The sequence below is a fragment of the Macaca thibetana genome, chromosome 11 (genome assembly GCF_024542745.1).
Source record: "Macaca thibetana thibetana isolate TM-01 chromosome 11, ASM2454274v1, whole genome shotgun sequence".
NCBI lineage: Eukaryota > Metazoa > Chordata > Mammalia > Primates > Cercopithecidae > Macaca > Macaca thibetana.
In genome coordinates this window covers 127,657,098-127,671,226 of record NC_065588.1, presented here as the reverse complement: position 1 = coordinate 127,671,226, position 14,129 = coordinate 127,657,098, and the positions used below count along the sequence as shown (strand labels likewise).

Here is a 14,129-nt window from a genome sequence, read left to right as displayed (position 1 = left end):
CAGGAGGGCAGGGATTTTCTTTCGCTTTTGGATCTGCAGAGCCCAGGACAGCACCTGGCACGTAGTAGGTGCCGCAAGAAACGCCTGTTAAAAGAAGGAAGGAACGAACCAACGAGCATTGCAGAAGGACTAAATGAAAGATCAATTCATCCCGTGTCATGATAACAGGCACCCTCTTTCCTCCCGGCCCGAGATTGGAGAGCTTGTTTTCATCCTCCTGTTGTCTGACACAGCACAGAGCAATCCTGAGACACAAAGCAGTGAGCCTTTCAAACTTTTTGATAAACATGGAGTCTTGCTATTCTGGCCAGGCTGGTCTTGAACTCTTAGCCTCAAGCGATCCTCCCTCCTTGGCCTCTCAAAATGTTGGGATCATAGGCATGAACCACTGTAACCAACCTCAAGGCAGGCTTTCCAAGACACAAGATTGCGCCTGTCAACTGTAACCACGGAAACCATTCCTTAGTTTATTGTCACCGCCATTCCTAACTCTGATGTGAAAATTCCTGCTTTCCTCAACATAACCAGTTAGGGTCGCACTCATCACGGGGCCCCCATTGCCTCTGGCGCACCCCATGACTGACGTCTGCGGGGCCCTTCCTGGTGGGCTTCGAGTTTCAGCTTCTGCACCAGGCCTGCCTTTCTACATCGGTCAGGGTGGGTGTCCTGTGTGGATTGGACCCTCTGACCCCCCCCCCCCCTGCAGAGGGGCTGTTCCTTCCCTTAAATCCCTTGTGCCTGAATCCACCCTGTGTGTTCCCTTTTCTCAGCAGGACGTTTTAAAAGCCCAGACCCCCTCCTTGCAGAGCAAATGTCCAGGCTTCGGTGGTCACTGTCACATCCCAAGATCCCCCTTCATCAGGGGCCACTCTTGAGACTGAGCTGAAGCCCCCTGTAGAGATGAGCTTGGTGGGCTCAGGTTTAGGGAACTTTGAGGTTCACTGACCTTAGGAGGGGCCCTCTCCAGTTCTCCACAGTCCCCACCACTCCCCACTCCACTCCTGGGGACATGCACTCCCACGTTCTGCCTGGGCCCTGGGGGCATTTGAGCCCTGGGCGCGTCCTGAGTCGGTTTTGAGGCTGGGCTGTGTGCAGCCATGGAAGGCCGTGGGCATGGCCAGCTCACTGCTGGGGGCCTGGTTTTCTCACTGTCCAGCTGTGTGGCTCGGGGGCCCCCATGTCTATGTCTCAGTGATGACAACGCTGGCCGTGTGGGTCCTGGTGGGCCTTGAGTGAGTTCCTCTGCTCAGACCTGAGTGCTTAGACCTCGCCCTAGCTCTGCCCTGTGACCTTGGCAGGTCACCCAGGGTCAGCTTTCCCATCGGAGTGTGGGGACTGGAACCAGCCACTCCCAGGTCCCTCCTCTGAGGTCTCTCTTGGCACTGGTCTTGGGGATAGGGCTTCAAGGGACTCTGTCCTCTCTCTCCCCTCTGAGTCCCACTTGCCATTGTCCTGCCCCCTGAGATGAGGGCATGGACGGCCGGGTACAAGACGGGGCAGGCAACCTTGCAGTGGTGGTAACCCTGTGCATTAAAGCCGGGCCTGGCACGTGGACCTCCTGTGACCTTCCCCACAGGCCCGTGAGGCCGAGCTCAGCACTGCCCAAGGCCACACCGTCCATGTGCAGTGGAGCTGGGGCCCAGGCTGCCCACCAGGGCAGTGACTGCAATGGTGGCAGCAGGGAATGGTCACTGTCGTGAGCTGAAGCCAGGTGCTGCACTGACCTTGAGGGAGGGCTCCATGCTTCCCCTTCCCACAGCTGCAGTGAGGCCTAGGAGAGCGGGGTCGGCTGTAGGTTTGAGTCCTGGGGTGCCCCTGGGCTGACAGGCCCCGCCTAACCTGCTCCTCCAGTGCCCCAGCCCTGCCCCACCCACCTCCCCTCCTCTCACTGCCCCCCCTGGCCAACTCTGCTGCGGTCTCGGTGCCTTCCCAGCCTGGGCATCATCTGGTGGGAGGAAAGTGAGGGCCCCAGACTCTGTGTGATCCTGGCACATGACTGTGATGTGAATCCTACAGCAACCTTGAGCAGTGTGCTACCTGGGCTACTGCACCTGGCAGCCCTGGTTCCTCTTCCTGCTCCTTCATTCTCCCTCAGACCTCTAATTTTCACTGAGATTTTATGTTTCATTTAACAAATGTCTGTCTCCCTGCTTGAACAGAACCTCCATGAAGGGGGAAGGGAAGAGTGTCTGTTGTATAAAAGTTGTATTTCAGTGCATAAAACAGTGCCTGCCTCAAAGGGAGGGCTCGATAAATATCTGTCGAATGAATACTTGCCTGGGTCAGCAAATGAATGGCTGAATGAATGATTTCCCCTTCCCCTTGGCACTGTCTGGAGTCCCCAGAACAGGTGTGGGCAGCAGTCCCCGGGCTGTGGCCTGTCCCACAAGACTCGGGGTCTGATGCTTGGTCTGGGTGGAGATCACCCACCAGGCTCCCAGGTTGATCCTCTGCTCACGGGAAGCTGCATCCAGCCCAGCCGCCAGGAGCTCACTGCAGGGTGGAGGGAAGAGCAGGGACGCTCTGCGAGCGCCTGAACAGTACACAGGAGCCGAGAAGCCGCTGCTTAAAATGCAGGCGTCGAAAAGAGTTTCGATTCCTTTTTTGAGTTGAATATGAGATTTCTGAGCAGCCGTGACAACTTGGGGCGGTGGAGACGGGGAGTCCATTCCTCAGTCAGATGGAGGAGGGGGTCCCCCTGGATATCCTCTCGGGGCTCGAATCCTGATACTTCATCTCCTTCCACCTGCCCTGGGTGTATCTGGAAAGCTCCTGGGAACAGGTGGGTCCTTGTTTTAAAGGTTGTAAGTTGAGAGCACCTCACACAACTGCCCGGGGTCGGCTCTGACGGGCCTCAGTCTGCTTGCGATGTCACACAGGAAGCCCCTGGGGACTCAGCCACCCAAGCCCTCCTGGGTCAGACCAGATCACTGGGCCCCGCGGGCTCCTCTGTGAGTCCAGCATCGTTTCCCGCGCAGTAACCAGGCCGGGTCCCCATGGGCTCTGACTAGGGGACAGTGGGACTCGGGGTTGGGGGCCTCATTTCCTGCGCAGTGACCCAGGCCGGGTCCCCGTGGGCTCTGACTAGGGGACAGTGGGACTCGGGGTTGGGGGGCCTGTGTGAGTCATGGCTTCACTGTCTACTGTGACCGGGACCCCCAGGGGGATTTCTGGGGCACGCATTCGCCCACTGCACTGGGGTTTCTCTTTCAGAAACACAACACCCTGAAAGGCAAGAAATGGGGAGCTGCATCCACATCCCAGGGTCCCGCCAGCCCGGAACATCCCCGCCGGCCTGGAATTCCACCCCACGTGCCCCGCTGGTCCTGGGCCTGTCCCTATGACCAGGAGATGGAGTCCAGGGACTCCCCAGGCCTGGGTCACACGACTGCCCTAGGAGCCTGGCATCAGGGAGCGGTGCTGTGTGCACCCCCAGGTCCACTGAGAGTAGGGAGGGGGCTTCCCCACAGGTAGGTGGGGATGGAGGGTGGTCCGAAGATCAGGAGACGGAGCCCCACCCCTCTTCTCAGGTGAGCAAAAAAAGCTCTGAACAGTCAACTGAACTACTTAGGGTGGCTGGCGGGAATCTAACCAGGTCTGCCTGACTGTGTGTCTGCCTGTGTGTCTCTGCTGTCTCTCCATCTATCTGTCTGTCTGTCTGCCTGTCCATGTGTGCCTGTCATCTGTCCACTCATCTGCCTGTCTGTGTGCCTGTCGGTCTGTGTGTCTGCCTGCCCATCTATCCGTCTGTTGTCCATCTCTCCATCTGTCTGTCTGCCTGTCTGTCTGTCCATGTGTGCCTGTCATCTGTCCACTCATCTGCCTGTCTGTGTGCCTGTCGGTCTGTGTGTCTGCCTGCCCATCTATCCGTCTGTTGTCCATCTCTCCATCTGTCTGTCTGCCTGTCTGTCTGTCCATGTGTGCCTGTCATCTGTCCACTCATCTGCCTGTCTGTGTGCCTGTCGGTCTGTGTGTCTGCCTGCCCATCTATCCGTCTGTTGTCCATCTCTCCATCTATCTGTCTGTCTGTCTGCCTGTCCATGTGTGCCTGTCATCTGTCCACTCATCTGCCTGTCTGTGTGTCTGTCGGTCTGTGTGTCTGCCTGCCCATCTATCCGTCTGTTGTCCATCTCTCCATCTGTCTGTCTGCCTGTCTGTCTGCACAGCCCCTGACTTCACACTCAGGCTGCGTTTGCAGCAGCCGTTTCCCATCTGAGCATCTGTGTCCTCCTTGCTGAGTTGGAGGTAGGAAGTCACATTGACATTCTGTGTGTGTGTGAAAGTAAAAAAAATTACAGACACAGGAGGAGCAAACTGTCTGCTTCTTAGAGATAATGAAATGACTGCTGGCCATGAGCAAAGTGGACACACTGTCTCCGGGGTCAGCAACCCCCTGCTGGGCCCAGGTCCCTTCTGTGTCCTGGGGTGTGAGGCTCTCGGGAGGCCATGGTCAGTAGAAAAGGGTCCTCTGAGTGGGCCGGGGCAGACAGGAAGCCAGAGCCACCCAGGGAGTCCCATGGGGGCCACTTAATCATGGAACTCGTCACAGAGGGGCTGGAGGAGCTGCAGAAGAAACGGGGTGGGGCAGTGACCCCGAGTTAGGCATCAGCAGGAAGCCACTGCCATCCAGGGCTGCAGGGGCCGGAAAGGGGTGAGCACAGCCAGGGGCTGGGCGGCCAAGTCAGGGCACCAGGCACCAACGTCCCTGTCCTCTCCCTGTGGAGCCATACCGGGTGTGCTGAGTTCCTCCAGCAACGTGACGTGATGGCACAGTGAGACGTCGCCCACCAGGGAAGCCCACGGAGACTCAGCGCCCAGCAACTATGGGGCTGCTCACGGGGGCACCTCTGCCTGGCACGCACAGACATTCCAGATCCCCAGAAGGCAACGGGCTGAGGATAGACCACGTGGTTTCCACAGGAGTTTAGACACAGGAGCTCCTCACTATTGAGGGAGGCTGTTTGTCTGTTCAGGGAACTGCTGCAGTTAGATTCCCAGACACCAGCCAAGGGCACCCTCACCAGCAGGCCTTTCCCTCCTGGTCTGGGAATATGTTGAAAGCCCTTAAACAAAGAACGTAAGAAACCTAGGACCAAAGCACCCAAGATTCAGTGTCTTTTTTTTTTTTTAACCCCTGTATAGCGTCTCACTCTGTCGCCGAGGCTGGAGTGCAGTGGTGCGATCTCAACTCACTGCAACCTCTGCCTCCTAGGTTCAAGTGATTCTCCTGCCTCAGCCTCCTGAGTAGCTGGGACTATAGGCAAGTGCCATCGTACCGGGCTAATTTTTGTATATCTAGTAGAGATGGGGTTTTACCATGTCGGTCATGCTGGTCTCGAACTCCTGATCTTGTAATCCCCCCATCTTGGCCTCCCAAAGTGCTGGCATTACAGGCATGAGCCACCACACCCGGTCAGCGTCTTGTTATTCCACGTGTCCTGCAGCACAAACGCTGGAATCTTGCTCTGAAGAAACAGTATCCTACGAAAAATAAGGCAGAGGCTGCAGAATATGCTGCACGCTGGCCACGAGAATGAAAGAGGCCAAAGAAAAACATCAGGAACACACTGCCAGGAAATGCAGATCCTCCAGCGATGAGCTTCTACTTTTAAGTCTGCATCCAGGCAAAAATAAGATTTTTTGAGTAACAAATAAGATCAGACCCTTCCAAAAGAAAATACCTATAGAAGATGCACAAAAGAAAATAAGAAAGAAATCAAAGCAGGTCAGTACAAAAAAAAAAAAAAAAAAAAAAAAAAAAGAAAGAAAGGCAGCAAGAGAGGAAAAGAGGAACAAATAATTATAAGACAAACAGAAAACAATAAAATAACAACAGTAAGTCCTTCCCCGTCAGTCATTAATTTAAACGTAAATGGGTCAAACTCCCCAATCAAAAGACATAGAGTGACTGAATGGATAATAAGATGCAGCTATATGCTGTCTACAAGACACTTTATATTTTTTTATTTGTACAAATTCATGAGGCACATGTGAAATTTTGTTACACATATATAATGTATAGTGATCAAGTAAGGGTATAGGGTGTCCATCACCTAAGTACAATATACTTTTGTTAACTATATGAACCCTACTCTGCTATCAAACCTTGAATTTATTTTTTCTATCTTATTGTTTTTTGTACCATTCAACAAACTTTTCTTCATCCTCCCCCTATCCCCACTCACCCTTCCCAGTCTCTGTTGTCTGTCTTTCCACTCTCTAACTCCACACCACTTTAGATATAAGGACATACACAGGTTCAAAATGAGAGGATGAACAAAGGTACTCCATGCAAATGGTAAACAAAAGAGAGCAGAGGTGGCCACACTCATGTGAGACAAAATAGACATCAAGTCAAAAACTGTCACAAGAGACAAAAAGGACTTTATACAATGATGAAAAGGTAAATTTACTGGGAAGATATAGCAATTATAAATATATATATGGACCTATTAACAAAGCACACTAATATGTAAAACAAACTGACGGAACTGAAGGGAGAAATACACAGAAATGCAGCAGGAGGTCTCAATATCCGATTTCCAATAATGGATAGATCAGCCAGACAGAAGAACAGGGAGAGGGAAGACTTGAGCAACAGCATAGATCAACTGGGCCTGACAGACACACATAGCAACAGCAGAACACACATTCTTCCTAAGCACACATGGAACATTCTCCAGGAAAGATCATATGTTAGACCACAAAATAAATCATAAACAATTTAAGAAGACTGAAATGCTGAGTATCTTTTCTAAATATGGGATGAAACTAGAAGCCAACAGCAAAAGGAAAATTGGAAAATCCTACAAATATGTGGAAATTAAACAACACATTCTTGAATAATCAATGGATAAAAGAAGAAACACAAGGGAACTAGAAAATATCTTGAGGCAAACGAAAATAAAAACACAACATACCAAAGTTATACATTAGGTACAAACATATGGTACTAAGCAAAAGCAGTACTAAGAGGGGTGCTTACCATGGTAAATGCCAACTTTAAAAAGAGAAAAAAGAAAACCCTCAAATCAACAACCTAACTTCATACCTCACAGAACTAGACATAGAACAAATTGAATCCAAAATTAACTTTAAGAGATATAATAAAGATTAGTGTCAAAATAAAATAGAAAATAGAAAAACAACAGAAAAAAATCAATAAAACTAAGAGCTATTTTTTGAAAAAAATCAATAAAATCAACAACCCTTTACTAGACTAAAAAAAGAGAAAAGATTCAAATAACAAAAGTCAGGAATAAAACATTACAGCTGATGCCACAGGAGAAAAAAAAAAAGATCATAAGAAACTAGCAAGAACAATCATGTGCCAACAAATTGGATAAAGTGGAAAAAAATAGATACATTTCCAGAAACATCCAACCTACCAAGATAGAACCATGAAAAAATAAAAAATCTGAACAAACCTATAACTAGTAAGGAAATTGAATCAATAATCAAAAACCTCCCAAAGAAGAAAAGCCCAGTACCAGATGGCTTCATGGAGAATTCTACCAAACATTTAAAGAAGAATCAACACCAATCCTTCCCAAACTCTTCCAAAAATTGCAGAAGAGGGCCATATGAGGCCAGTATTATCCTGATACCAAAATCAAAGATACTACACAAAGAGAAAATTACACCAAATTTCTGATGAACATTCATGCAAAAATCCTAAACAAAATGCTAACAAACAAAATTTAATAACAGATTAAAAGTATTTCACATCATGACCAAGTGGCATGGATTCCTGGAATGCAAGGATGGTTCAACATATGAAATTAATGTGATACACCACATAAACAGAATGAAAGACAAAAACCACATGATCATCTCAATTGATGGAGAAAAAACATTCAACAAAATTTAATACTCTTTCATTATTTAAAAAACCCAGAAAAGTATAAACAGAAGGAAATTATAAATAGGATGAAATTTTATTCTATTTATGTTTATAAATGGAACATAATAAAGTCCATTTATAAAAAGCTCCCACATAACAGTGCTGAAAAATGGAAAGATTTTCCTCTAACATCAAAAGCAAGGCAAGGACGCCCACTCTCACCACTTCTATTCAACATAATATTGGAAGTTTTAACCAGAGCAATTAGGCAAGAAAAAAAATACAAGGCAACCACATCAGAAAGGAAGTAGTAAAATTATGTCTATTTGTAGAAGACATATTATATTTAAAAAAACTTAAAAACTCCCACAAAAACCTGTTAGAACTAATAAACTGGCTGGGCACAGTGGCTTACACCTGTAATCCCAGCACTTTGGGAGGCTGAGGCAGACAGATCCCCTGAGGTCAGGAGTTTGAGACCAGCCTGGCCAACATGATGAAACCCCATCTCTACTAAAAAAAAAAATACAAAAATTAGCTGGGCATGGTGGTGGTTGCCTGTAATCCCAGCCACTCGGGAGGCTGAGGCAGGAGAATTGCTTGAACCTGGGAGGCAGAGGTTGCAGTGAGCTGAGATCACGAGGCTACTGCACTCCAACCTGGATGAAAGAGTGAGACTCCATCTTAAAAAAAAAAAAGAGAAAAGAAATAATAATGAAGAAATAATAAACTAATTCAACAATGTTGCAAGATACAAAATCAACATGCAAAACTCAGTGTCATCTCAATACACTAACAATGAACAATCCCCATTACAACACTGTCAAAAGAAAAAAAAATTTAGGAACAAACTTAACCAAGGGGCGAAATACTTGTACACTGAAAACTATAAAATGTTCTTGAAAGGAGTTAAAGAAGACACTCATCAATAGAAAGATATGCTGTATTCATCGATTGGAAGACTTTGTAGCATTAAAATATTCATACTACTCAACATGATCTACAGATTCAATGCAATCCCTATCAACGTCCCAACGGGACTTCTTGCAGAAATAGAAAAATTGGAAAGTATCCTAAAATTCATATGGAATCTTGAAGAACCCTGAATAGCAAAAACAATCTGGTGAAAGAAAACCAAAGATGTGTTACGAAGCTACAGTAATCAAAACAGTATGATATAGGCATAAAGACAGACATACAGATCAATGGAACAGAATAGAGAACCCAGAAATAAGCCCTCACAGGTGTGGTCAAATGAACAGTGTGGTGTTCTTCAAAAAATCCCTATGATCCAGCAATCCCACTTCTGGTTATTTATCCAAAAGAACTGATCACAGGATCTCAGAGAGATATCTGCATACCCTTGTTCACTGCAACCTTGCTCACCATAACCAAGAGGTGGAAGCAGCCTAAATGTCCTTTGAAGAGTGAGCAGACAGAGAAAGTTTGGGATTATACACAGCAGAATCCTCTTCAGTCTTCAGAAGGAAGAAAATCCTGCCATGCACTACAACATGGATTAATTCTGAGGATATTATGCTAAGTCAATAAGCCAGTCACAAAAAGACGAACACAACATGAGTCCACTCATGTGAGATTCCTAAAGCAGTCAAACTCTTAGAGGCAGAAAGAATGGCTGTTGCCAGGGAGGGGGAAGAGGAGTTGCTCAATGGATAGAGAGAGATGAAAAAGTTCTAGAGATCTCGTGTGCTACCATGTGAGTTTGGTTAACACTGCTATATATACACTTAGAAAAAGAAGGTGAAGATGAGAAATTTTATGTTATGTGTCTTTTATTACAATTAAAAAAAAAACAAAAAAACAAAAAAACAAGCAACTTTCAAGAAGTCAGGCAGGAAAGGGGGAGCCAAATCCCATGGTCTGGGAAGATTTCTGGGCCTTGGTCTCCCCTGTAGCGGGGACTACAGGCACACGTCACCACATCCAGCTAATTTTTAAAATACTTTTGTAGAGACAAATGAGATCTTTCAGGGCGACTCACACTCCTGGCATCATGCAATTCTCCCACTATAGCCTCCTGAAGTGCTGGGAATACTGGCATGAGCCACTGCACCTGGCCTGAAAGTGATTTTCTGATTAAGTGAGGAATCTGCTCACTTCACTGATGACAAGTGGGGCTCCAGTGTCAACTTCCATCTGACCTGAGCCGACACATGTGACGTCATCTCACTTAGGTCAGTGTAATGAAATTACAGCCCACACACACATCAGAACTGCACCCATTTGCCAGTCCTGCGAGTCTCTTGCTGAATCTGACAGTGAAAACATTTACTCATTGTCTATCTTTGCCAAATCTTGCTTGATTTGCAGCCACAGTGTGTCAGCCTGGGTTCCATCAGGAGAGAGAAATCCCACAGTGATTTGAACTGGGCAGGTTTTATTTAATGGTTTGTTCAATTTAACAGAGGACTGCAGAAAGGAGGAGTTGAGGATTAAGGAGTACAGAGAACTCCAAAGAACCTGAGAAAGCTCATACAGGCGCCTGCACTGGAGAAGCCACCAGCCCAGCACGACCCTGCAAGGGAGCCCAGCCCAGACCTTCCAGTCCAGCCACTGGAGCTGGTTTAGGGACCGGAGAGCAGCACCTTTCCTCCTGCCAGGCCTCCTCGGCGCCCTCTGCTGACTGTGCTCAACACTGCACCAGCTGATACAGGAGAGATGCTGCCGGGCCCAGACGCATTTCCACCGAGCAGACAACGCAGGACAACTTTGGAACTCAGAGGCAATAAATCAATAGCCGGCACCCAGAAGTCAACTATGAATAGAACAGTTCAGTAAGAATCAGTGAGAACATCCTGCAACAACCGCTTGCAATATGGAATTCACAATAAAGGGCGTGGTGTATTTCACTATTGAAAATCTGGGTGCTGCAGAGCCTCTGTGTCAGTAAAAATGAAAATCTGTGCACACGTGTGTGAGCATACACACATGCCAAGAGATCCCGTTGTTCCGCCTCTGCCAGCACACCACTGATTATGGGGGGAAGGTATCCACACATTTCTGCCATCTTCCTTCTCCCCTCTCCTCCAGCCCCTTCTTTTCTCCCCATGGTTTCTTTGCAGAAGGACAGGGCTGTGCCATTTGTCCTGTGAGTCCCCTGTCCAGATGGTGCAGATCACATCCCCAGGCATCCTTGGAGGTGCTCCTCCCTTCCCTGCATTTCATGTAAGTTCTGGGGTTAGAACCAGCAGCTTGATTTGATGGCATTTCCTTGTAGTTTGCTAGGAAAGTGAGTCATTCCTCAGGGACACACAGCACCCGAACCCTCACTCCCCGGGTCGATGAAGCAGTCTGGTTCCGTGTGAAGAGCCTGTTGTTGGTCCCCCATTCCCGAGCCTGGGCACGTCCCACAGAGGAGAGAGGACGGGGCCTCCCCTGGGCTCAGACGTCAGAGGAGAGAGGACGGGGCCTCCCCTGGGCTCAGACGTCAGAGGAGAGAGGACGGGGCCTCCCCTGGGCTCAGACGTCCTGGAGGGGCTCCCACCCCCAGCTGCCTCTGATCCCTTGCGGAGGGAGGGGTGAGTAGATGCGGAATAACAGGGCCTGGGCTCTGTTTCCCCTTTGAGTTCCTGACGAAAGGTCCCTGCATCCCCTAAGCTCTAACTTAACTGGTGCCTCCTAACTTTCCCTCAGGGTGGCCCAAGTAAGTCAGCGGCCCAAGCACATTCTGTTTCCAGTGCTGAGTGGAGGGTCCTGCGAGGTGCTGATCAGTCCCTCAGCAAGGCAGGCATGGGCTGGCTTTGCAGGGCGAGAGCTTTTCCCTCACAGTCCACAGAGGCTGAGTCCACGGTGGCCATCCAGCCCCTTCCCCCTGCAGGGAGCCGGGGCCCCAGGCTGATTCCTGCTGACCCCTGACTTGGAGACTCCCAGCCTGTGGTCTCATCTGATCCTTCTTGAGGAGAACCTGGAGCTCTGGTTTCCAGCTCGAGCACCTCGTCCTCACCCCACACGCATCCTTTCCCACAGCCATCCCACAGGGGATTTCGATGCCTCTCCTCTCTAATGCCACGGCCTCAGTGGCCAGTTGTCCAACCCCATGGGTGCAGGGGACACTGGATCCAGCCATGTCAGGGGAGCTTCTCATCATCCCCCACTGCCTTCCTTTCCTGCAGCAGACTCGGGGTCTGCATGGCCCTGCAGAGAGGTTGAGTGTAGTCATGGATTTGGGAACCCTGAAGGGGGAATGTCATTGTCAAAGGGCTGGGAGACAGGCTGGGTGTGCAGGTGTGCAGGTGGCATGTGTGTGTACAGGTGTTCATATAGATGTGATGTGGCATGTGTGTGCAGGGGTGTGTGCGGTTGTGTACATGCATGTGTGTGTTGTGTGGATGTCAGTGTGCCTGTGTATCTGTGTATCCATGTGGGTGTGTGGATGTGTGCGTCTAGTATGCATGAATGTGCAGACGTGTTTTCATGTGCATGTGTATGTGTGTGCATGGATGTGTTTTTGGTTGTATGGATCTGAGAGTGTGCATATGTGTGTACATGGGTTATGTGCAGGTGTGTATTTGAGCATGTATGTACACACGGGTATATGGGATGTATGGATGTGAGTGTGCATGTGTGCATATGTGTGTACATGCATGTGTTATGAGTATTTGAGCATGCATGTGCACACAGGTACCTGGGATGTAGAGATATGAGTGTGTATATGTGTACACATGTACTATGTGTAGGTGTGTACTTAAGTATGCATGTGCACATGTACATGGGGTGAGTGGATATGAGTGTATGCATACATGTGTTCTGTGCAGGTGTGTACTTGAGCATGTGTGCGTAAGTGTGCACACATGTCTGTGGGATGTGTGATTGTGAGTGCACCTGTGTGTCTATGTGTGTGCATGGCATGTGTGTGCTGTGCATCCGTGTGGGTGTGTAGCTGTGTGCAGGTGCGTGCAGATATGTGTTTTAGTGTGTGCGTGTGTGCACACGTGCATTTTGTTTAAACTCAGGGGGAACCTGTGGTGAGAGGCGTCCCCACACAGGCTGCTCCCCACTGAGCTTACTCCGGATGCCCTAGACCTCTCGCTGGGGGAGTGGGACTCAGGTCGTCGGCGGCAAAGGCCCAGGTCACATCAAGGTCACAGCACCAATGCCCAGGGCTGGGTGGATGTGGCTGCCAGTCCAGCTGAGCTGGTGGGAGCTGGGTCACTGGGGAGCAGCCCCCAGCCTTGACTCTGACAGCCAACTCTGGCCGGGTGCACCTGGGGATGCCAGGACTTCCGGTTCTCCAGGAGGAGGTGGAAATCCAGGTTTTACCTGGAACATCCCGACTTTGATCTACTGGCAACAGACTCAGAATTTCACAGGACGACATATGGACCACATGGAGCGTCCCAGGTTGGGTGGAGCCGTCGCCCCACTGGCTTTCTCAGGACTAATGGTGGCAGCAGCTCACAGCCCTGAGGCAGGAACCATCCATGCTCAGGGTTTTAAGCGCTTTTTCTCATTTTGTGCTCCCTGGGAACTGCAATTTAGAGGTGATGGAAACCAACAGAATGGCTGACCTTGGGGGATTGGCCCAAGGTCACCCGGGCTCAGGAGCGGGGCCGGGATGGACTCTCCTGGACTCTGTGCTGCAGCTCCCCCAGCCCCTGCACTTCACTGGCTCCCTGCCTATTAAATCATAATGCTAATAATTAGTAGCGTAGTCATCATCGTTATCAGATGCCACTACTTCCGGCTGGAAGGTCTGAGGCTGTGCAGGGAGGAGGGAGAGGCCTCTGTCTTCCTCCCTTCCCCACCCGCCTCCCCTGGAGAGCAGGGAACGGAACAAAGCGTCCCTGGGACTGGCTTGCACCTGCTCAGAAGCTGGGGATGAGCTTAAAGCTTTCCTTGAGGAGCTTGAACCCGAGCTTGTCCTGCCACAGTCAGCATGGGGACCCTGCTGTCCACACCTCTGGGCACCCGTCCACGCAGGCATCTTTCTCTCTGTTCCAGGGAGGCCGACACCCTGGGCCTCTCCTCTGGGGTCTCTCGCCACTTGGAGGAGAGGTGGGCTTGCCGCGAGCTCCCATCAGCTGCTGCTTTTGCTGGGCTGCCTGTGCCTTCCCTTTGAGGTTACAATTCACATTCATGGTGTCTGTGCACATTCCTGGTTCCAACGTCTTCTGCAGAAACTCCTCACCCTGTAGTCTCCCTGCCTTGCTATGCTGTGTTAGTGATCACCCACAACGACGGTGACAGGTTGCATTAAAGTCATGAAGAGCAGAGCCCCTTGTGAGTGGTCCAGGATGCTCCACTTGGCCAGTGGATGGAGCAGCCA

General features: G+C 49.7%; 1 protein-coding gene across 1 annotated transcript; it reads right to left on the bottom strand.

Moving 5' to 3' along the window:
* Nucleotides 1-1,299: 1,299 nt before the first annotated feature.
* LOC126931679 (uncharacterized) lies at nucleotides 1,300-1,994 on the bottom strand. The gene is given in 2 exon segments (XM_050750027.1): nucleotides 1,300-1,896; nucleotides 1,899-1,994. Coding segments are annotated over 2 exon segments (693 nt in total).
* Between the last annotated feature and the right edge of the window lie 12,135 nt (nucleotides 1,995-14,129).